This window comes from Balaenoptera musculus, chromosome 12 (genome assembly GCF_009873245.2).
Source record: "Balaenoptera musculus isolate JJ_BM4_2016_0621 chromosome 12, mBalMus1.pri.v3, whole genome shotgun sequence".
Lineage (NCBI taxonomy): Eukaryota > Metazoa > Chordata > Mammalia > Artiodactyla > Balaenopteridae > Balaenoptera > Balaenoptera musculus.
Window position 1 is genome coordinate 14,118,922 of NC_045796.1, and position 22,729 is coordinate 14,141,650.

Here is a 22,729-nt window from a genome sequence, read left to right on the forward strand (position 1 = left end):
ACTCATCCCCTCTCTGACTACAAATTCAAATCCCAGCTCATCTCATCAATCCGATGATGACTGAGCAACCTCTAAGTCAAGGGATGTATACAGCCAGCCTTCAGGAGCTACAGGGACTAAGAATTTTAAATCCATTGGCAATTCCATTTTTTTTTTTCTATTTCTCTCTGTGGATCAGTTTGCTTTCTTTCCTACCATGTGGCAGAAAAAACGCTTTTAAATTTTACTTCTTAACAGTTTTAAGCATCTGAGAGATATTGGCCTCTCTTGGGATCCCTACCACAAAATCCTTTGCAAAGGTCCACTGGATTTGCTTGGTCAGATGCCTTTTCCTAGACCAATTAATGAGGTTACATTTGACGCAGTGATTGTTCCTGCCATACTCATGTGGATAGTCAGGGAAAGGAATATGGTTTTCAGACTAGCAGAGGGTTTGGCAGACAAAAGAGTGTGTCCTGTACTCTCACACTATGAAAGATAAGCAAACTGTCCGTCTTTTGCTCCTGTTACCCAGAAGCTAATTAATTTTGGAAATTTCTGGCTTGATTTTTTTCTTCCTTATCTGTAAATCAGCCACCACTTGCAATAAAACTAGACACTTCTATAGCTCTTCAGCTTTTGCTTGTGGTTTTCATGTATTACTAGGGTTCTTTTTCTTAGTTTCAAAAAGTTTATTCCTAGTTGCTTCAAGACATGAATATATTAGGCAAAATTCCAAATGAATAAATGGGACTTTCTACTGATATCAGAGAACAGATTGCCAGACATGGGAGGCAGGGGAAGGGAGAGGAGATCAAATGGGTGAAGGTCATCAAAAAAGGTATAAACTTCCAGTTCTGAAATAAATAAACCCCAGAGATGTAATGTACAGCATGGTGACTATAGTTAATAATACCATATTGTATATTTAAAAGTTTCTGAGAGTAGATCTTCAAAGTTCTCATCACAAGTAACCATGTGTGGTTATGGATGTTAATTAGATTGGACTGTGGTGATCATTTTGCAATATATAAGTATATCAAATCTTTATGTTGTACACTTCAAACCAATATAATGTTATATGCCAACTATATCTCGATAAAAAAGTTTATTCTCTAAAATAGTTAAATAATTTTGGAATTGTTTATCTAGCGAGGTAAGAATCTAATCCTTTTAACAAATAACTTACTTATTTTTACATCTGTATTAATACATTGAAAATTCTGTTTCTTTTATTTGTGATGTTACCCTTTTTCTGTTATACGTTATTAGAAAAAGTAAGGTTTGTGTCTCTGGAATAGTTTATAGAGAATGGTCTTAACTGAGTTAAAATACCAAATAAATAGGAAATAGTCACAGGCTATTCAATAAATAAACTCTGAATCAAAATTGACACCAGTTTAATTTTATTCTGCAATCAACTAAATATTTCAAATAAAACAAATACAACTAAAAAATGTCTCCAATTTTTGCTTTAATTTCACATTTCATACATTGCACAATTTTTACAAGATACCCATTTTGATTGTTTCATAACTTGGGGAGAGAGGAGGCAATAATTCTGCCAGATGGTTAAATATCCAGGGGATTTCTGCTCTCATTTTCCTCATTTGAGAGACATAAAGCAGTTTTTACTCCCAACATAAATTCTAGACAAAAACCATACACTTTGCTTACTTCTCATGTTAAACATTAAGGATGACTCACAAGCAAAAGATAGACTTGTTACTAAATTAATGATCTCTTAAAACCTTACGTGGCTATATGGTAACTGCCAAGTTTGTCCAAAAACAACTTACAACAAATCCGTTATCCTGCGAGCTTTTTTTTCTTTTCTTCCTTCCTTCCGCCCTTCCTTCTTTCCCTCCTTCTTTCTTTCTTCTTTCAGGCATATTGCATTAGAGAGCATCTATTTATAGACATTTACTATAGACATCTTTTAGCATAATTGTCCTTGAAGAACAATGGAAAATGTAAGCTAAATAAAAAACAAGAAAGAAAATGCTATACAGAATCTTTTATTAAGTAAAAATTATTCCATTCTTGAGCCATATTCAGACACTATTAGCTGGGACAGCTGCATTGCAGAAACTAAAATGAGAGTACATTTTTCTTCACGGAAAATTCCAATGTTCAGAGAAACAAACAGCAACATAAGCTAAATATTCATTATATCAGAAACAAACCACAGGTCTTTTGAGTAATAATCCTGTGAACTCGTGTCCTTAAATGAAAAAGGGCAGCCACAGGCATCTGGCCACTGAAGGTCTCTTCCTTTAGGAGGATGGCTACCTGTGGAGGTGGACTCCTTAAATAACTATCTGCACCAAGGACCATTTGACATAGTTTAACCTTTGTGCAAAGACTCTTCACAGAAGCTGAAGTTGAAATTCACAGAGAAGCAAATAAAAGATGATGACCAATGAGTCCATCCAGGAAGGAGGATTCTTCATGGTTGTAACACCTATTTGGCTGAAAGACTTTCTCCCCACTAACGCTTCCTTATTTGTCTGTGAAGTTGCAGAAGATCCCTAGATAACGTGCTTTCCCAGTTGCTAGCTTTAAATGTAAGAAATAAAATTTATTCCTTAAAAAAAAAATGTAAGCTCAGTGTTAAAGTTTGTTTTTAGATCAAATGAATTGGATTTGCTGTTGTTGTTTTTATAACAATATAACCACAACAGTAAAGAGATGTTAAATCACCATGTGAGTAAAAACAAGGATTTTGCCTCAGTGATGTGGATAACTATTCTTGGGGAAAGCACAAAAGGAGTCTGGGGGAAAAATAAGTGTCAGAATTATTATAGTATTCTGCAACACCCACTGAATTCAGCTTCCTTTGCTTGATTCCCTCACTTCTCATAAATGAGTGGAATCAAGGAACTTTAGAATCTCCTATGTTCTGTCATTTTGTGTCCATATAATCCATTAAAAATCCAAGATGGTAATGTGGTTCACTTGTCTTTCTAAAGAAAATTAAATTAAAATTCCTTAGGATAGAAATTTTTTTTAAAAAGTTATACACTTTTAAGTGATTTTTTCCCCTTTATAGTCACATTGGACAGCAAATGAGGATTGTAAACCACAAATATCTAAAGTTTTTATTTTAGTCTAAAATATATATACTGTATCCAGCTGATTCTTAGGTAAGAATCACTATCTTTAATAATTCTCACATCGAATACAAAATACATAAATATACAACTATTTGGAAAAATATTATTCTTCTGTGAGACAAAGAAAAAAGATGTGTTCAAAGAAAATGTGTTTTACATTGTAATGTCCAACTTGTGTGTGCTCGTTTCAGGTTAGAAACTCGTTAGGCATTTGGGCCATGTCCTCAAAATTCTGTTTAGCCTATTTGTCATTTCCTTTCAATAAAAGACAAGAAAAGAGAGAAACAGAAACAAAAGTACCCTACTCAGGAATCCGGGAAAGCCTTTATGATTGACTCATAGGCAGGTGGGGCTGGTGTTGAAAGGCCAATCCGAAGACTGTGATTGGACCAGTGGAAATCAGGACGGCCCAGACTGTGGGAAGTGTTGATGGTGGAGGAGGTATTGGATGAAGGGAAAGTCACCAGCTGACTCTCAGTTTCCACGGGAAGTGGTGGACTTTGCAGAAACGGATGGAAAGTTGAGCCCCTGAAGCTTGATTTTCTTGGAAAGGAATTGGCTTGTTCCAGGGAAGCTTGGCGCTGGAAAGTGAGGCTCGCCAGGCTGAGGTTGCTTCGACGTTCGCAGCCACTGTGGCGGTAAAATCCAGTTCTGTTGAGGCCATGGGTGTAAGAAGATCTAGATCTCCGGCTTGAACTCCACTGTGAGATGGGGGCACTGGCTCTTCTTCGAGACAAACAAACAAACAAAGCCCAAATAAATCCTCCAATTACAAGTACAGTTGCCATGGACACTGTGAAGGACATTATAACACCCTCTGAAACAAAGAAAACAAAGAGGCAATTTGCTTTGTAAACAGGTGTCTGACTAAATACACAGGCAAAATACAAATGGTTACTATGGATTACATGATTAACTTAGATTTTTTTGGATTTGGGAAATAGAAGATGGTGCTAGGTGGATATGAATAAATGAAGCTGATACACTGCCGTTTATCAAAGCAAAAGAATAAAGGATACAAAATGAGATTTTTTAACTGTAGCGTTCCACATTGCTTATGCTATTTTATTATCTTTAAGAAATTAGTCATTAAAAAGTCTCATTTTTTAAAAAAGCCTGTTCTTTAGCTCATAAATTTTATAGAGTTGCAAATATAGTCCAGAGATTATTTCCTTTAGAGTTACAGTAGCAACTAATGTGCCAAAAGTTGATAAAAAATTTCATAGTCACATTGACTTTGCCTTTTCCTCTGTCTGCTTTCATCATCCCCACCAATGTCTTCCACCTGCAGGCTGCATGATGCCTCACTTCCTGTTCTCATTCTGAGACAGGAAGTGCTGGGCTAGAACCACCTGGGGGGCTGACTGATTTATGTCATATTTCCAGAACTCCTGGACTGTCACCTATATCTTTGACTCATTGATGACATGACCTATGCAGACTACTGTGCTCTTTCTTGGTTCCCAACCTGGTTCATGCTGTTATCATGCCCTTGTGATATGAAATTCCTGTCCCCTGATTCCCCAGGGAATCTCTGCTATAATGCCAGTATCCTCCAACTCACAGAACTTGTATTTGTCCAGATTTCCTGTTGCTAGGAAGGAAACATGCCATTCCCAAATGGAAATTCTACCTTATCGCTTCTTCTTGTGAACTAAAAACATATTCTTGAATAAAACTGGGTAGCAGAGACCCTGCATTGAATCGAAAGACATGCTGGATATTAGAAGACCCTTCTGGCCTTATCACCCACCACACTCACCGACCCTCTACCCCATGATCTAACCCACAAGCCATGCTGATTTTCCCACTATCCCAAAGCCTGTCTTTCTCAAATTCTGTGCATTTCAACATATTTTTCCTGATACCTGGATATAATTTTAAAATTTCTGTTTGGAAAACTCAGTATGCTTTGAATTTTAAGTACAGTCAACCCAACAACTGAGTGTGGTCCATGAAAGAAGACCAGCAGAAAATCCATCAAGCTGACCCCAGCCCAAGTTGCCAGCCCACAGAATTGTGAGCTAAGTAAATGGTTGTTTTAAGTCACTATGTTTTGGGGTGGATTGTTACACAGCAAAAGATGAATGATTTAGGGTGCCAAACTCAGCTCTATTCCTAACATACTGTGTGATTTTTATAAAATTTATTTAGACTCACTTATTTTATTACTTTCTTCAAATGAAGGGGTTAGATTTTATGATTGCCAAAGTTCTCTCCAGTTTATCGTTGCAATCTATGATGGTATACACAAAATCTATGATGCAGAAATAACAAAACAAACCAATATTAACAAATACAAAAGAATAATCATTGCTCCTTAATTTTTGGATATATTTTAGTGTCTTTCCACCTTATATTGTCACATTTATCTCCCGTGGTAAGACTATATTTGTTATGTCCTATTTTCACAATTATCACAAATGCTTATATCAAAATCCTCTAAAACAACTATTTATGTCAAATCCAAGCAATACATTCTTTATACTAAGAAGATGACTTCTGAAATACAAGATGATTTATGACAGATCTTCTAGACCCAGTATTGTTCTTCAAAAATGTCTCTCATCAAAATAATATTGAGTCATAGCCTTAAAGTGCAATCTCTTGAGACTGGGATTTCATAGAGTTAGGCTTGCTCTGGAAAAAGCAATAAACACAGTCAGAACCTAAAATTAGCCTTATTGATAATACAGTAAAATTCCACATTAACTTGTACTTATCAGTGCCCCAAAATTTGGAACCTAAAAAAGGAATTATAGAAAATCTGTGCTGCCAAGGCAGTGAAACCAGGTAAATCAGAATTTTCCAAAATTTCTTCTAAAAAACAATAGAGAAAAACAAGATGACCAAATAAAAATATACAAAACCATGCCTTCAGCATAATTAGAAGACAGAAAAAAAATTCAAACTTCAATTTACCTAAAAAATAAACAGTGGGGGACTTCCCTGGTGGCACAGTGGTTAAGAATCTGCCTGCCAATGCAGGGGACACAGTTTCGAATCCTGGTCCGGGAAGATCCCACATGCCTCGGAGCAACTAAGCCCGTGCGCCACAACTACTGAGCCTGCGTTCTAGAGCCTTCAAGCCACAACTACTGAAGCCTTGTGCTCCAAGAGCCTGTGCTCCGCAACAAGAGAAGCCACCGCAATGAGAAGCCCGCGCACCGCGAGAAGAGTAGCCCATGCTCTCCACAATTAGAGAAAGTCCGTGGGCAGCAACGAAGACCCAATGCAGCCAAAAATTTTAAAATTAATTAATTAATTTAAAAAATAAAATAAGCAATGGAAAATAGAAACCAGTAAATTAAAAATAAATGATGGAAAACAGAAACCAGTAAATTACCTCCCATACTTCTACCACAAGCTATCATGGAGAAGAAGGGCAATTCTGGAAATACTGTAAAAATAATGAAAAGGTGAACTGGTCCATGAGCACGCTGACTATAGGAAACAGACTTACAAGTGAATATAGGTATGGGAAGAGGCAGTCTTGGAAAGTAACCTTCCTGTAGGGAAGAAAAGAATCCAAGCACAAAAGATCACATATTTTATATTCTACTTACATGAAATGTCCAGAACACAAAAACTATATAGACGGAGAGTAGCTTAGTGATGGTCTAGGGCAAGGGGGTGAGATGGAAGGGAATGGAAGGGACCTCTAATGGGGACAGGTTTCTTTTTGAAGGATAAAATGTTCTTAAATCAGATTGTGGTGGTGGTCACACAACTCTGTAACTATAAAAAAACCCATTTAATTGTATACTTTAAGTGGGTGAATTACATAGCCTGTGAAATATATCTCAATAAAGCTGTTTAAAAAAAGAAAGAAAGAAAAGGATAGGTGCTTTGGGGGAGCCACACAATGAAGGAGAAAGGAGGCAAGATTGAGGGGAAACTTGGGGATCCTTCAAAACAAAAGAAAATTTAAAGCAAAGGACATACAATCCCTCCCCACCTTCATCTTCTAAAAATAAAAATCAACCAGTAAAAACCAACCAAACACACACATACACGCACACACACAAAGTCAACCAGTAAAAAAACCACACTTTGCTACACTGAGGAAAGGATGAATCTAGAATGACTCTCAGGCTCTGGCGTGGGCAGGTGAGGGTGGATAGGTTGATACTAGTATCATTCATCCAAACAGGGAAGAAATGTGAGAATGTAGAACTGGGGCTGAAGCTGATATTAGAAAGATGTTGAATTTGTGTGTCCCTGGGATATATATTTGGAATTCAGGGTTAAATAAATATGGAGCTTAAAGAGAAGCAAAACTGGGAATCTTCATGCTACAAGAGTTCAACCATCCATGGAAAGCATTTCTACTAAAGGAAAGGAATATGTTTATAGAAGCGAGTTGAGAACAAACTTCCAGGAAAACCAGAATTTAACCGGTGGTGGAAGTCAACACCAGGGAAACAAAGAAGGGCTAATTAGGGTGGTCCACGGAGACAAGAGAGATTACTAGCACTGAATCAAAGTGAGGAGAGAATTTTAGGTAGTACTGATTAGCAACCAGATGCCCCAGAGATATTTACTATTCATTTGTTAACACATAAAGCACCCACTAGATACCAAGTACTGCTAAGTACAGAGAGAGCAGGGAAGAAAATAAAGTCTCAGCCCTAGTAGAGTTAACATTCTAGAAGACTTAAAATAAGAAAAATGTCCGTTAGATGTGTCAATGAGTGGGTCATTGGCCACTTTACCTGCAGTAAGTTGGGGGTCAGATGATGGAAGACCATGAGTACTTCTCCAAGAAGTTCAACCTCTCCACTGTGGGCAAAGAAGAGGCTTGAGCAAAATTACCCATTAGGAAGGATGAAGATGGAGCAGGTAGTGATATCTGTGGTAGACTGAAAGCAGAGAAACAGGGAGGATAGTGAAGCAATGGTTCCAACATGCAGTAATAATGGTTTAATCTGGGAAGTTGTAGTAAGAATAGGAAAGAACCTGGTCATGAGAGACCCAAAGTGAAAAGAATGTAAAAATTATTCCAAAGTATCATACCACCTAATGTCCTAGAAATAAGACATTGAGGGGGGTAGTGGTGATAAACTGAGGCTTAGATACTCTTGCTCCCATGATGTAAATGATAATGTTATTTTCTAGCAGTAATTTAATAATCAGATTAAATTATGTTTTAGAAATTCTAGCATCTGCTTACTTTATTATACTTACTTGTCTTTGCCATTTTATGCCATAATAGTTTATCAGAGAATAGATTTGCTGGATCAAATTTTAATTATTAGTATAATCATTATAAAGTTCCTTTAAGTTTTGTGTTGCTTATAATGGCTACCTAAATTCTGGATTTCACTGAAAAAAATGTTTTAGTTGCTCTTAGAAAAGAGCTAAATAAAAATCATGAACTGCTCAAATACTTCATAAAACCCAGTCCTTTTGTCTTCTTTCCAAATAAGTACATGAGTCCAGGCATTTTGCTAAATTTGGTTCTTTGGTTAAGAAAAATACCTAATTTTACCTTATTTCAGTGAGTTTTTGGCAAGCTTTGTTTTCGTGTGGCATATTGCACATATTTGAATAATTTATTACTGTACATTGTCATCAGTTGCCCCTGAAAGAGTTTATTCATTAGTTTATACTCCAGAGAATCCATGAGTTGATTACCGTGAGAAACTTTAATCAAAGAATATGAATAAACTCACTCAGATTTTCTGTCTTCCTATTTAGAATAGATGAATGAAAGATATATTATGATCCATCTTAATGTTATTATGCCCTTGAGTAGGAAAATAATGCATTAGGTAGACACTTCATTGGTAAACTGTAAGCTCCTTTTAAATTTGAACTTTTATTATTCTAAGCTAGAAAGGTTTCATTCACTAAAACTGTGATTAAGAAAATTTTGATGTTTGGAGGAATATAGTTTATAAAATGCAAACCTATTTTTATTTTATTATTGTGGTAAACAGTAATATCCATTTCTAATTTGATTAATTTAATTTATAGGTCTCGGACACTATTTTAAGTGTACTATATCACTTAACTGTCAAACAACCCAATTAGGGAAATGCTTTATTTCTTTGGTGTGTTCTAAGAAAATATTAATCTAAAATGAAAGTGAAAATGCATAAAAATTGTATCAATTTAATACCAGATTTAGTAACCTGTTACAGACAGAGATACTTGGGGAAAATATGGTAAGGCAGTATTATGTACTCTACAGTTATACTTCCCTAAATCAACAGCCTCCACTGGAGAATTTTAAGTATCAACAACTTCAGATATAGAATCAGAGATACAAGGTTTCAATTAAAACAAACTCTTAAAAATGTTTCAGCTCACACTCCTAATTTTATTTTTTATTTCTTACTGTTTTTTTGGCTGCACTGAATGGTGGGCAGGATATTAGTTCCCCGACCAGGGATCGAACCCGTGCCCCCTGCAGTGGAAGTGTGGGGTCTTAACCACTGGACCGCCAGGGAAGTCCCACAGTCTCCTAATTTTATTGATGTTGAAACAGAGTCTAAGGTTTATGTTGTAGAACTAACACAATTTATTTTAATAATTGAATATTGACAACTAGCACTGGTCAGGGGGGCTTTCACTCAGGTATGACATAAAATGAAAAGACAAATACTCAAGTTTGAAAAGTACATGTCCTTGCTTTTGTGTATAAACCAATGTAACTACTAGGGTCTGATGGAAGATTCTAAATATCTCAGGATATAAGCAGGTATAATAGATAAGATTAAAGAGACATATTTACTTTATTTTGACCATTTCGATTTAAAGTTTACAGTGTTCCTATACATGGTCTCAGTGTACATGCCCTTTGAGCCTCTCTACCACAGTCTCTTCTGACAAATAAAATATTCCAAAATGTTAATCTATAGAGAAAAGTACATAAGGTTCATTTCAAGAAAAAAAAGAAAATAGAAACTTTTAAAATGTAGAATCAAGGGGAAATAATTTTACTTCATGTAATTACAATAAAATGCAACTAAAAAGACCAAATGATTGCCTTAGAAAAGGTAGATCTCCCTTTAAAGGAAAAAAGGAACAAACTCTAACATTAGCAGGGCATAGCATATAAATTAAGTGTTGTTATCCTATTTTGTAACCTGTGTCTATACAACTACCAAGGGGCTGGCACCTAAGTCCTCAATAAATGACAGCTATTATTACTAATGGTTATATAACTTTCCCAAGTCATTTGACCCTTCCTGGCCTAATGATAATGGTCACTATAGTCCCTTCCAATTCTAAGATTCTAATATTGAACCTGGTTTTCAATAAATCTTACCCATACCTAGAATTCTGTCCATTAGTGTCAAAATTTAGTAGAGGTCACCATCTAGTGGCCTTGAGTTGAATCGTTCTGATATCTGAAAAGTGATTTTATCTTTGACAACAGAACAGTCACAAAATCTTTTCCAATTGCAAGAATCATTAAGCTTAGCTATTACTGAAGTAGGCTATGCTGTTCTTGGTACCCTAGAGTATATAGGAGGATGGTTCAGACAATAAGACTTCAGCAAAAATCGTTTTTAGGAAGAATTATATTTAAGGTTCAGAAAACTTTTAATTACAATCCTTTAAACAAAGAGTAAGTATTTCCTATGTGTATCTCATCTCCCGGAAAATCCTATTGGGTCTGTTTTCAGAATATATCCACAATTCAACTTCTCATTATCTACTCTGCTACCTCCCTGATCCAAGTCAGCATCATCTGTGACCTGGACTCTTACTATAGCCTTCTCTCTGGTTCCTGCTTCTCTCCTTGCTCAATTCTCAATACAGTAGCCAGAGTGAACCTTTGAAAGTATTAGTCAAATCACATCACTCTTCTGTTCTAAACCCTTCATTTCTCCCAGAGTAAATGTAAACTCTCCCAAATGGCCTTGAAGCTCCAATTTGATCTGTTCTCAATAATCTGTGCTCATCACTACTCTTCCCCTGGCTCATTCAGCTCCAACCACACTGCCCTGTTTGCCATTCCTTAAACACATCAGCTGTGCTCCCAATTTAGGGCCTCGTGCTTGCGGTAACCTATTCCTGAAACTCTTTTATCAGCCATCTACAAGAGTGACTTCAGGTCTTTGCTCACATGTCACCTTCTCATTGAGGCTTACCCTGACCACCCTATGTAAATTTTATCCTGTCCCACTTCTGATGCCTAACTGCCACCCTTGATTTTCTTTTTTCTTTCTGGCTTACTGGAAACTAGACTCAATTGTAGGACAAGTAAGGAAAAATCTGGGAGATCTGGAAGTAGTTTTGACCTAAGTCACAAGGCATAAGTCATACTCTGAATATAATTAGTCAACAGTATTGTTAGAGTAGAAGGTAAGTTAAATTATGTTCAGAAGGAACAGGGTAGACCATCACTTTCTGTGTGTGATAAACTAACATGTATCAAACCACTGGGACCAATTATAAAATACAGATCAAAAATATTTTTTTAAATCTGGTTGAAGCCATCAGAGACCTACCCAAACTGCTGACTTGAGGGAGCAAATTCTAAGAGAAAAGAAAATCTCTCGTACAGTAATCTGTAAAGCGAGGCAAAAGAGGCAAAAAATCTGAGTAGAACTCTGTGCGATCTCAGTAGGCTTAGAAAACAAAGACTGGATTTCAGGTGATACCAAGGAGGATAGACTCTGGGAAATATTCTAGACTCTGAGTTGGGCTTCCAAAGAGCTATTCCCTAAGAGTAATAGCAAACAGGAAAAAAAGTAGACCTCACAAAGATAGAAACACAGCTGACCCTTGAACAACACAGGTTTGAACTGCACAGGTCCACTTATACATGGATTTTTTTTCAATAAATACATATTAGTGGTTTCCTCTGGGGATGATGTAGACAGGGATTGACTAGAAAGTGTCATTAGGGAACTTTTGGGTTGGAGATAATGTTCTGTATCTTGATCGGGGTTTGGGTTACTCAGGTGTGTATGTATTTGTCAAAATTCAGCAAATGTTCAGTTATGATCTGTGCACTTCATTTTTGATCAGTTTACACATTTTATTGTATGTACATTTGACCTTAAAAAGAAAAAAAAACTTAAAAATATTGAATTCCTGTTAATAATATACATGCTGAATTAATTAGGGGGAAGTGTACGGATATCTGCAATTTACTTGGAAATATAAACTAATAGATTGGTAGATAGAATGAATATTATAAAAATGTTAATAGTAGAATCCAGGCGGTAGGTATATGGATATTCCCTGTAAAATTCTTCAAATTTTTCTGTATATTTGAACACTTTCATAATAAATTTTAGAAAAACATATGAGAGAAGACCATGAACAACTTTAAGTTAACACATTTAGAAATTACTTCAAACAGGCAAATTCCTAGAAAATATGATTCCTGCCCTAAAGCAATCAAAGAAGCAGTAGAATATCTGAGTAGTCCAATATTGTTAAACAAATTGACTTTTCATTTAAAACCTTCCTATTAAAAATACTACCGATAATTACACTGGTGAACTTTTTCAAACATTTAAACAATAAACAATGCCACTCTTACACAAATGTTTCCAGATAATAGAAAACAATTCCTATCCTGTTTTAGGAAACCTGCATAACACTGATACCAAAACCTGACAAGGCTATTATAAGAAAAGACTACTATAGGCAAATTTCTCTCATTAACATAGATGCAGAAGTTCTAAAGTCAGGAACCTATCAAAAAATACATTCTTCTAAGCTCTGCTCCATACCTACTGAATCGTAATCTCTGAGCATGGAGTTCAGTGAGAGATGAATCTTCAAACTTCTCTCTATGGAACTGAGATACAGCAGTTTTAAAGAAAAGCATTTGTTATTCAAACTTCCTAGGTAACTGATATAAAGGAAGTAATTAGAAGGCTGTTAATATGAAATGTCCAAGAGTTTTTAAAGTGAAAATTAAAGATATGAATTTGAAATATAGTCAGTATTTGTTTACTATTTGGGAAGAGGGAATATAAAGAACATCATTGGGATGCGTGCCCAGCAAAACTTTCTCCCTCCTCAACCTCTCTGGAAACAACCTACTCCCATCTGCTGAGGTAGGTCTCTAAGTGACATATTTTTCCACAGGTTAAGGAATAAAATTTTCAGCTATTAACCAAGGTTTTCTGCCCTTGACTGCACTTGAGTGCCCAACAAATCAACTAACAATCCTCCATCTCAATTATCTGGTAGAGGATTAGGGCTGTTATCAAGGATACCCAGAATAAAGAAAAAGTTAATGTTTAGAATTGGTAATAGGATTATTAAATACATAGAATAGATGATAGTCTTGAAAACCAATTGTTTTACTGCAATCACTAGACAATGTGAGACCGAGAAAAGTGTTTTGGTTTTTTTTGTTTGTTTGTTGCAGTTTCAAAACGCTAAGAGCCTAAAGGACTCAAGAACATACCTTTTTACTATAATGAACTGTATTGGGAAAAATAAACCATGGTCTACGAGTCATGCCCTTGTCAGTTTGGGCTGCCCTTTAAATACCATAGACTGGGTGGCTTAAACAACAGATGTTTATTTCTCACAGTTCTGGGGTCTAGGAAATCCAAGATCCAGGTGCCAGCATGATCAGGTTCTGGAGAGAGCCCACGTCCTTGCCTCAGTGCATACACGCAGACAGAGAGAGAAAGAGCACCATCTCTTCCTCTTCTTTTAAGGCCATTAACCCCATCATGGCGTCCCCACCCTCTAATTTAACCCAAATTACACCCAAAGGTCCTACCTCCAGATAACACTGCTTTGGGGGTCAAGGCTTCAACATATGAACGGTGGAGGAGACATAAACATTCAATCCATAACAAGTAAACTTTCAGAAGCAGTGTAAAGAGGAGATGTTTTGGAGAGAGAAGAAGGGCTATAAACTATGTGACCAGTAAGAGTTCTGGAGAAGGGGCCATCACTCCATCTCTGCCTGTGATGAGCTACATATTGATTTAGGGAGTGACAGAGAAATTGGTATCCATTCCCAGCTTCTTAGAGGGATCCAGATGGGAAAGATGACAATCCCCTCTGAGAAACTCTGGGTCCCTGAAAAGCAGAGGAGGAATGAGGAAGTGTGGACATTAGTGTATCCAGGTCTAGGGGTCTGATATACAGTCCAAATTCCCACAGCTCCAGGGTTATGGGAGAGCATTCAACATTGTTCTGTGCCACTGAGACAGAAGGAAAAGTACCTGAATAAGAGCCAGTAGACCAGAAAGGAAAAATTATGACATTAGCAAATGTTGCACAGACCATACGAGTCAAATTTTATGGTAAGAGCCCTCAGCAGAGGAGGCAAGAAAAAAGGGCAATTCCCCTAAAGCAGATGAGAAATACACATCAGTAGTCAGCAGAGGCCAGAACTTGATCAAGAACCAATGGCCCTCTCCTTCCAATAACCTTGAGAGTGTATAGCTACCACCACTGTCCCTTTCCAACTTTAGAGAAAAGTCCTAAGGAAGAGGAAAATGGGGAGACTTGAAGTAAGTAAATTGAAAATAATTATGTTAAATCAGGTCAAACTTTTACAGTGACTTTCAAAACTACACAAATCTTTCTCAAGTCATTCACACTTCTCCACAAATACGGCTTGTGTGTTTTTACTTCTGCATATTTGCTGATAACACTTCTCCTGAACTCCCTGAAATTTCCAACTATGCCTTATTTATCTCACTAACACCTGACATATTGACTAATATATAAGGAGTGGTCAGTCAATGCTTCTGAGTAAACTAATGAACTGGATAGATAAACGGATGAAAGGATGAGTTAATAAGTTAATGTAGGAAAAATGAATGACTACAATGTTCTTCCTACAATTGTCTCCCTATTTGAAACTCATCTGATTTATAGGAACAGATAAAGCCTCATTTTTTTTTTCTAAGGAGGATTTAGGGACCATTTCTGCCATATTTGTCTTTCTAACTCATAACAATCATTGCCATTTTAATGTACATTATCTTGTATTATTCCATGACAGTATAGGCATATATTTGCATATTTATGGACACATAATCTCCTCCAAGAGTGTAATCTTCTTGAGGACAGACATTATAGTTTTGGTGAGGATTAAATGAGGTGAATAAATACAAGTTCTTAAACCAATAAATTCCCCAATTTTTCACAATGCTAGCCAAAAGGGAAAAACACAAGTGGTAAGGCAAGAAGTATAACCAAACGGTCTTCTTTAAGACTCTGAATACCAAAAAACTAACCAAGTTTAACAACACTTGTCTATTTCATTAAAGCAGAGCGCAGCAAACTTTCACAGGTTATGTTTCCTGCTGCCTTCATGGGGGATGTTTGTAGGGAAGGGAAATGCATCAAAGAAAGCAAAAGTGAGAAATGCAAGGTGGTGGTCTTCAGCTGTGTTGTCACTCTCAGGCCAACTTTATTGCCCACCTTCGCACTAATTACTGTAATGTTTGCACAACATTTAATAAGTTTTAATGGGTGATCACCAAAAGAATTCAAGCTATCACTATTGGTAATAACCTGGTATCATTATCTTATTTTTCAACATTCATTAAAGTAAATCAGGAAAATTATATTTGGAAAACAACTTTTATGCAGCCTAAGTTTGGGAAATTCATATGGTTAAATGTACAAGTTTTGCTTCTCTAAACTGTTCTTTCTCTATTCTCTGAATTCAAAGTGCCAAGCAGACAATTGATTTTGGAAGCAATAGGCAATGTATTGCACTGTACTTTATAAGATTTTCAAATAATATTTTTGCAGAGACAGTGATGTAGATATCAATTTAGAATCAAAAAGGAAATAAAAATTTAAAAGATCAACATTTATATTTTAGGAAATTTTTACATTTCATATATTCACATTACATTTTTGCATTTTACACTTGATATTTTCTTGAACCCCAGAGGAATTAATGTGATCTTTTATATATTTTCCCCATATCATCAAACGTTATAACATTGTATCTACTCAACATATTTCTTTGGCTTTGTTAATGCTTATCAAGGTAACACTCCCCTTCCTGGTTTTCATTATTTCCATCTATTTTCTGTTGTATTCACAAAGTAAGATAAAGAAACACTAGGAACTATCTTTGGAACAATAAGTTTGAATTCTTTCTTAAGCATAGATTTCTTTTTTTTTTTTTTTTTAAATTATCTCATTTATTTATTTATTTATTTTTCACACCCACACACTGTATTTTATTTTTACAAGAGATAAATAGACTGACACCAAGCATTGTACATGGATGACCACAACAAAAGCAACAATGATTGCAATTACCAAACATGAAAAGATTTCTATATTAAAAAAAAATTTTCAGGATTGGTAAATAGACTCCAATTAAACATTCTGTTTTTAATTGAGGTTTATTTTATGATTGTTATCCATGTTTTAACCAGTAGATAATGATTTTTTTTCCTTAAGTCTTTAAGTAAACCTGAAATTTAACTTTGGCCTGAAAAAAATTGATTTGGCTTTTATAGATTATTTTTTGCAGTAAGAATTACTTTACTTTTGAATAATCTATTTAGTTACTTATTTTTGCAATGATGAATTTAGGGTAAACACACTCTAGCTATTTTTTAGCATGTGTTTAGCACATTCACTTTCTCTGTAAAGGAGGACAGCAAACTGTATTGTAAGAAACCTATATAAGTAAGACTCCCACAATTCAAAGATTTATTGTCTATTGGTTTCTACATAGAATAACTTATTACCAAAGCCATTCTCTACAATATGCAAGTATAATTTACTTTCTTTTTCTTAATTTTTTAATAATTACATTATGATGTTTATTAATATCCCTCATTTTCAGACGAAACAAACATAAATGTTGATGGTAAAAAAGAATTAATTAATTCCTTCCATGCAGATTTCTGTGATGGGGACGACCAGGTAGGTTGTTAGGAGCAGGCAGCATCGCTGCTCATTTTTCACCTGATAGTTCCCAAAACATACCTTGGAATCACAACGGAAAGTCTGAAATAGTTCTCTGTGGAGATGAAACATTTGTTCTGGGCCAATAAATAGGGCTATCGATCTCTTCATAAACTCCATTATCTCCTTTAAAGTTTTTTTTTGGATTTAACTCAACTTGCTCCCTTTATTTTTTAAATTTCCCTGAACCCAAGCATCCGTGTCAATTTCATGTCTCAGCCCTTCTCCCTGTGTCTCCAGCCTTGGAAGACTCGTGGTTTTGACCTCAGCTCCGTCCTGCTGCTGCTAACTGACTAGGAGCTGTGTCTGAACCCAGCCAAAAGCTACTTTGTATTGTTCCTTTTTTCCCCTTGATAGGCTTTCTTTATAATGTTATTTGTGGTGTTATTTCCACTTGTTCTGTTACAGTTTTTTCGTCTAATTTCATATGATTTCTTATTTAATCATGTCATCACACTCCTTCAGTACAGATTTATTATTTAGATTCACTGTGGAAATTAAAGAATATAACATTGACAATGTAAGTTAAAATAATCTCTATAGAAATTCTCAGTTTCATTAAACAAGGTACATAATCTATATAACCATAAGACAAATAAAACTTAATTTTCCAACAAATCAATTATCAATTTCCAAACAGCAATGACTTACAAATTTTTTCTCAGTTTTATTCTTACTGTTTTCTAATTAGCATTTCCTATTATTTTCTTATTATTTTGTAACATCAGCCATAATCTATACGTGTTGCCCAGATTCTCCTTGAATGACTTCATAGCCCACTTTATGGACATTTTATATGAACAAATTTTTTGTAATAAATCTATGAAAACTTTAGGTAATCAATTTACCATAAAAAAAATGGCTCAGAGACTTCCAATGTTTCAATAACTTTCAGGCAGTACATTTCTCTGCATCCTAATTTTAAATTAAAAACAGTTAAAGAAAATCTTACCCCAAAAGTTTTCTGGCCATGGACTCCCTAAACTTGTTGTGTTATTAGCCATAATATCCACAAGGAAGAGAAGAGCGAGAAGAAAAACCAGTATGTCCAAAAGAAGCACTTTGATTTTATGTCTTTGTGGTTCAGCAGGAGAAAAATAATTTTCACACAACCCCTCATATACTTGTGTTTGCATAAAAGGAAATAAGTATATCATGTTTCCTGCTTTTATACTCAAATTAGCAACTGTTTTTCTTATCTTGGAATTCCACACGGTTCCTGAGACACAAAACAATTTCCTTCTCGTCATTTCCTCAGCTGAATTGCTAAGTACCCTCCTTTCCACCATCTCCAAACTGCTTTGGGGATAAGAGGCTCCTTTTCTTGTTCTTTCCTCTTCTCCTACTGATACAGAGGAAGATTCCAAACTCTCAGCTACAGCTGAGATATAAATCTAACTGGGGTTAAACTTATATCAGGTAAAGAAATAGACTGCTTTCCAATGTTTGAAAGCTATACTTAGGTAGTAAGTCAGGGGGGGAAGCTCTTCAGAAATCCATATTCTGTTCCAGTACAATTAATTTTATCTAATACCTATTCTATAACTCAGTTACTTACTAAAATTCTTAATGTCTCTTGCTCTATTTGGGATGTTGATTTTGAAAAGTCATTTCTTTATTTCATTAATACCTCTAAAATGTTATTTATATTTAATTTTTTATGAAAATTGGTAGGTAAATATGAGAAAAAACAGTTTCTACACTGAAGGGCCCTACTTAAAACTAATTAGGGGCAACCTAAATGCAAATATTCAATTACGACAGAATGGTAAGCCTTATAGTAAGCAGTACAATGATAACAGTATGTTCTTCTTCATGGAGGAGTGATGACTTTGGTACTGTGTATGACAGTATGAAAATAATTTTACCAACTGGAGAAAGAGTAATAAGGTAGAAAGAACAACATCACCAAATGTAGAGAATGGACTTGAGGACACGGGGAAGGGGAAGGGGAAGCTGGAACGAAGTGAGAGTGGCATGGACATATATACACTACCAAATGTAAAATAGATAGCTGGTGGGAAGCAGCCGCATAGCACAGGGAGATCAGCTTGGTGCTTTGTGACCACCTAGAGGGGTGGGATAGGGAGGGTGGGAGGGAGATGCAAGAGGGAGGCGATATGAGGATATATGTGTATGTATAGCTGATTCACTATGTTATAAAGCAGAAACTAACACACCATTGTAAAGCAATTATACTCCAATAAAGACATTAAAAAAAAAAAGAGAGGAATCATGACAATTCATATTGTGGGTATTCTGGATGAATATAGTGGAAAGTGCGCTATGGGAAAGAATTACATGAGACTTCTTAGGAGACATAGATTAGTTAAAATTTCAAGAGTCTTTGTCTGCAAGCTTAACAAGCTTAGCCTGGATCCTCTGAGCATTGGGAAGCCATTGGAAGTAGGAGTAACAGTGGCCACCCGTACTTAATAAATGCACTAAACTGCATTCAAGAATCCGGTTTCCTCCATCTTTGATTAACTCTAGCATTAACTCTTGTGTAACTTGCATTCATCCTAATTGTCATCACAATATGATTTAGTGTGAAGCAGTAATCATCTTCATGAAGTCTGTAATATATTCCTGAGTAGATCTAGGAAAATCTGAAAAAAAACATAATATGAAGTTGATCACATATACATTTTTTGCCTTCCTAATTCTCTAAAAATTAGGTTGTTTCTGCTCATATTCTTAATTTTGATATATTTACATTAACTTTAAATTCATTGGAAATTAGAATAGAGACACCTAAAGGAGAATAGTGGAATATTATAAAAAATTTAGAGATTTCACTGAGCACATATGAAAACTTAGCTCTATAATATTCTTGCTAAGGTTTATTTCCATGTAATTGAGTAAATAAAATACTTATCTTTTTGCTTAAGAAAAACAAAAAAAGGGACTCATATTTTAATAGTTATCTTTACTTTTCAATATTTTTGACAGAATTTATAAAAATAGAAAATTAAAAGACTCTCTTATTTCTGGAAAAACATAATCTGGATGAAAATATATTGTCATACTTCTAAATTCTTGTGGGATTTGTCAATTATTACATGTATTTTTAAGTACACATTTTGTACTATAGGCTACCTGATCCAATAAACACTAATTTCAAAAATGGATATATTTTTATAAAGAGGTATATAGAGTGCATTTGGCCTAAAACCACAAACCAGATGAGTGGAGTGGATGAGTCTAGTTTGGTGGAAATGCCTTCTGTGCAGAACCAGGGCTCACTCCATCTCAGGGCTGGGATACAGGCTGAGACTTCCTTTCATTGTTTAGTGTTTAATCATGCAGATTTTCTCCCAGTTTTCACTTTTGCAGATGTCCAGAAGCCTGTCAAAACCTTGAAGAAAATTTGTTTTCTAGCACTTTGTGACCTAGGAATATTTTTCTTTTCTGTGTACAGCTTGTTGGTAGCATTCGCTGTTATCTGTGTATGTCATTTGCTTGGTAAAGGACTCATATTTTTCCTGGCAGAGAGCCATAGATGAGGGTGTTTATGTCTATGGGATTTTCAAATCCCATGATTTGTAATGCCAAAACAGGAAGTTGATTTTTATCTTTCAAAAATGTTACGTGTGCTCTTCTACTGTTGGTTAGGTCTTTAGATCTGGATTCTGCAGTAGTCATAAAATACTTCTGGAGGTTTGTTCTTCCCTGTAGAGGCAATCACACGTCTCACTCCCTCCCTTCATTCAGGTCTCTGCATCTTCGCCAGGCATTCCCTACTCACCTTGTCTAAAGCGTTTCCACTTGAGCCACTCTCTCCCTTGACTCGGCATCATCACTGTCTTCAGAGCACTTATCACTCCCTGATATTATGCTATGCATGCTTTTGCTTTTTTGGTTGTTTTTGGTCTCTTACACCAGAAATTAAGTTCCATGAGGACAGGAACTTTATGGATCTTGCTCATATCAGTCAATCCTGTGGCCAATATAGTGCTCTTAATAACGTTTGCTAATGTTACTAATAATAATGCTACAGGCTCTTAATAACAGGCTCATAATAAATATTTATTTAATAAGGGAATGAAATAATTCTAAGGGATCTGAAGGTGAAAGTGTTACTGAACCAGGCTTGTTTGACCTGCAGCAAGCCAAATGCTGACATCTGCAGCAGAGAAAAGGCTTATTCACGAAGCAGCCAAGCAAGTAGATGGGAGAACAAATCTCAAATCCACCTCCCTGAAGGTGACGAGCTCCGGATATTTATGGGTGAAGAGTATAGGTCAGGGGTTCAGGGAAAGGTGATTGGAGGCAGGAAAAAGGTGAGGTCATTGCTGCTTTGTGCAAGCATATCTGAGTTACATGCTTCTTCACGGGACACATGTCCAGAAAATGGCAGCATTAGCGTGATCTGAGGGTGGAGCTTTTGGTCAAAGTTTACGTGGAAAGGTCATCCGTTGAAACTCAACGTGGGTGCACTATCAGAGGTGTAATCTAAATGAGTATTTAAAGGAGTCTAGTGATATGTCTAAGCTTGGAGGGTATGCAGTTTGCAAGAACAATTAAAGTGAGTTGATCAGTGAAGGCAAGTTACAGTTTACTCTTGATTAGACAAGCAAGGTATAGTTTAATGGATCTAATCCCCAGTTTCAAAAGTATTTTGGACACCCCAAGTCAGGTTAATAAAAATGTCACTGCTCAAAAACCCAAATTAGAAATCTTTATTAATGGGCATTCAGTATATTGAAAGTTTGACTTATAACTTGATACAGAGTCAAGTGATACAAAGAAAATTGTCACATTACATAAAACACATTTGACTTTAAATACACATTTGACTTTAAACTTCCTTTTTTAGCTTTATCTTTTAAAACTATCATGGGTTTTGCCTTCTCCATATTAAATAGATCCAAACAATTTAGCTAAATTGAGAGTACTTTCAGAACATACATGAACTACCCACAAAAACTGAAATTTTATATCTATCAAAAAAAATCAAGTTTTTAAAAAGTAGCTTGGAGGATAAATTAAGATTATCTTGGATCATGTGAGTGGGCCCCATGTGATCACATAAACTCTTATAAGCAGAGAACTTTCTCTGCCTAGAGTCAGATAGATGTGATGGAAAAGAGGCAGTAGAGATGCAGCCAAGAGGAAGTCAGAGAGATCCCAGACTAATACGGATTTATCACGCTGCTGCTCGTTCTAAAATGTAGGCATCAGGAACCAGAGAGGCTTCTAGGAGACAAGGGCAGCGCTCCGCTGACAGCCAGCAAAGAAATGGGGAGCTCAGTCCTACAATCTCAAAGGACTGAATTCAGCCAACAACCTGAATGAGCTTGAAAGGAGATTCTCCCCCAAAGCCTCCTGTTAGGGATGCAGGTCTTCTGACATCTTGATTTTAGTCTTATAAGACCTGGAGCAGAGAAATTAGCTAAACCACACTGTGGCCAGATTTCCGACCCAAGAAAACAGATTATTTCCAAAGTAAGTCAATTCCTCTAAAAGCTGAACTGCAGTGGTAACAGTGGAAACCAGAGACAATGCAATCATATCTTCAAAGTTGTGAGAGAAAATATTAACCTGTCTACCTAGACAACTGAGAATACAATGAAGCCATTTTTCAAAGATAAAAGTAAAATACACGCATTTTCAGGAAAACAATAATTGAGTGATTTTTATTATCCTAAGAATTACCAACGACTTAAGGTCAGAAAGAAGGAAAATTATTTTAGAGAGCAAATTGGATGTAAAAAAACTGGCAAGTGTGTGGGTCAATCCAAAAG

The 22,729-nt window shown here is 35.8% G+C and overlaps 1 protein-coding gene across 2 annotated transcripts; it reads right to left on the bottom strand.

Annotated features, from left to right (window-relative positions):
- Positions 1–1,368: 1,368 nt before the first annotated feature.
- Positions 1,369–18,118, bottom strand: MYCT1 (MYC target 1). Of its 2 annotated transcripts, none has more exons than XM_036871632.1 (2): positions 17,935–18,118; positions 1,369–3,912 (listed from the first exon to the last, which is right to left on the bottom strand). In XM_036871632.1, exons 1-2 carry the CDS (start codon positions 18,116–18,118, stop codon positions 3,401–3,403), a joined length of 696 nt encoding a protein of 231 aa, XP_036727527.1. In that variant the 3' UTR covers positions 1,369–3,400. The 2 variants fall into 2 exon arrangements, with proteins under 2 accessions (XP_036727527.1, XP_036727528.1); XM_036871633.1 differs by having other exon boundaries at positions 1,369–3,821; positions 17,935–18,022.
- Positions 18,119–22,729: the final 4,611 nt, after the last annotated feature.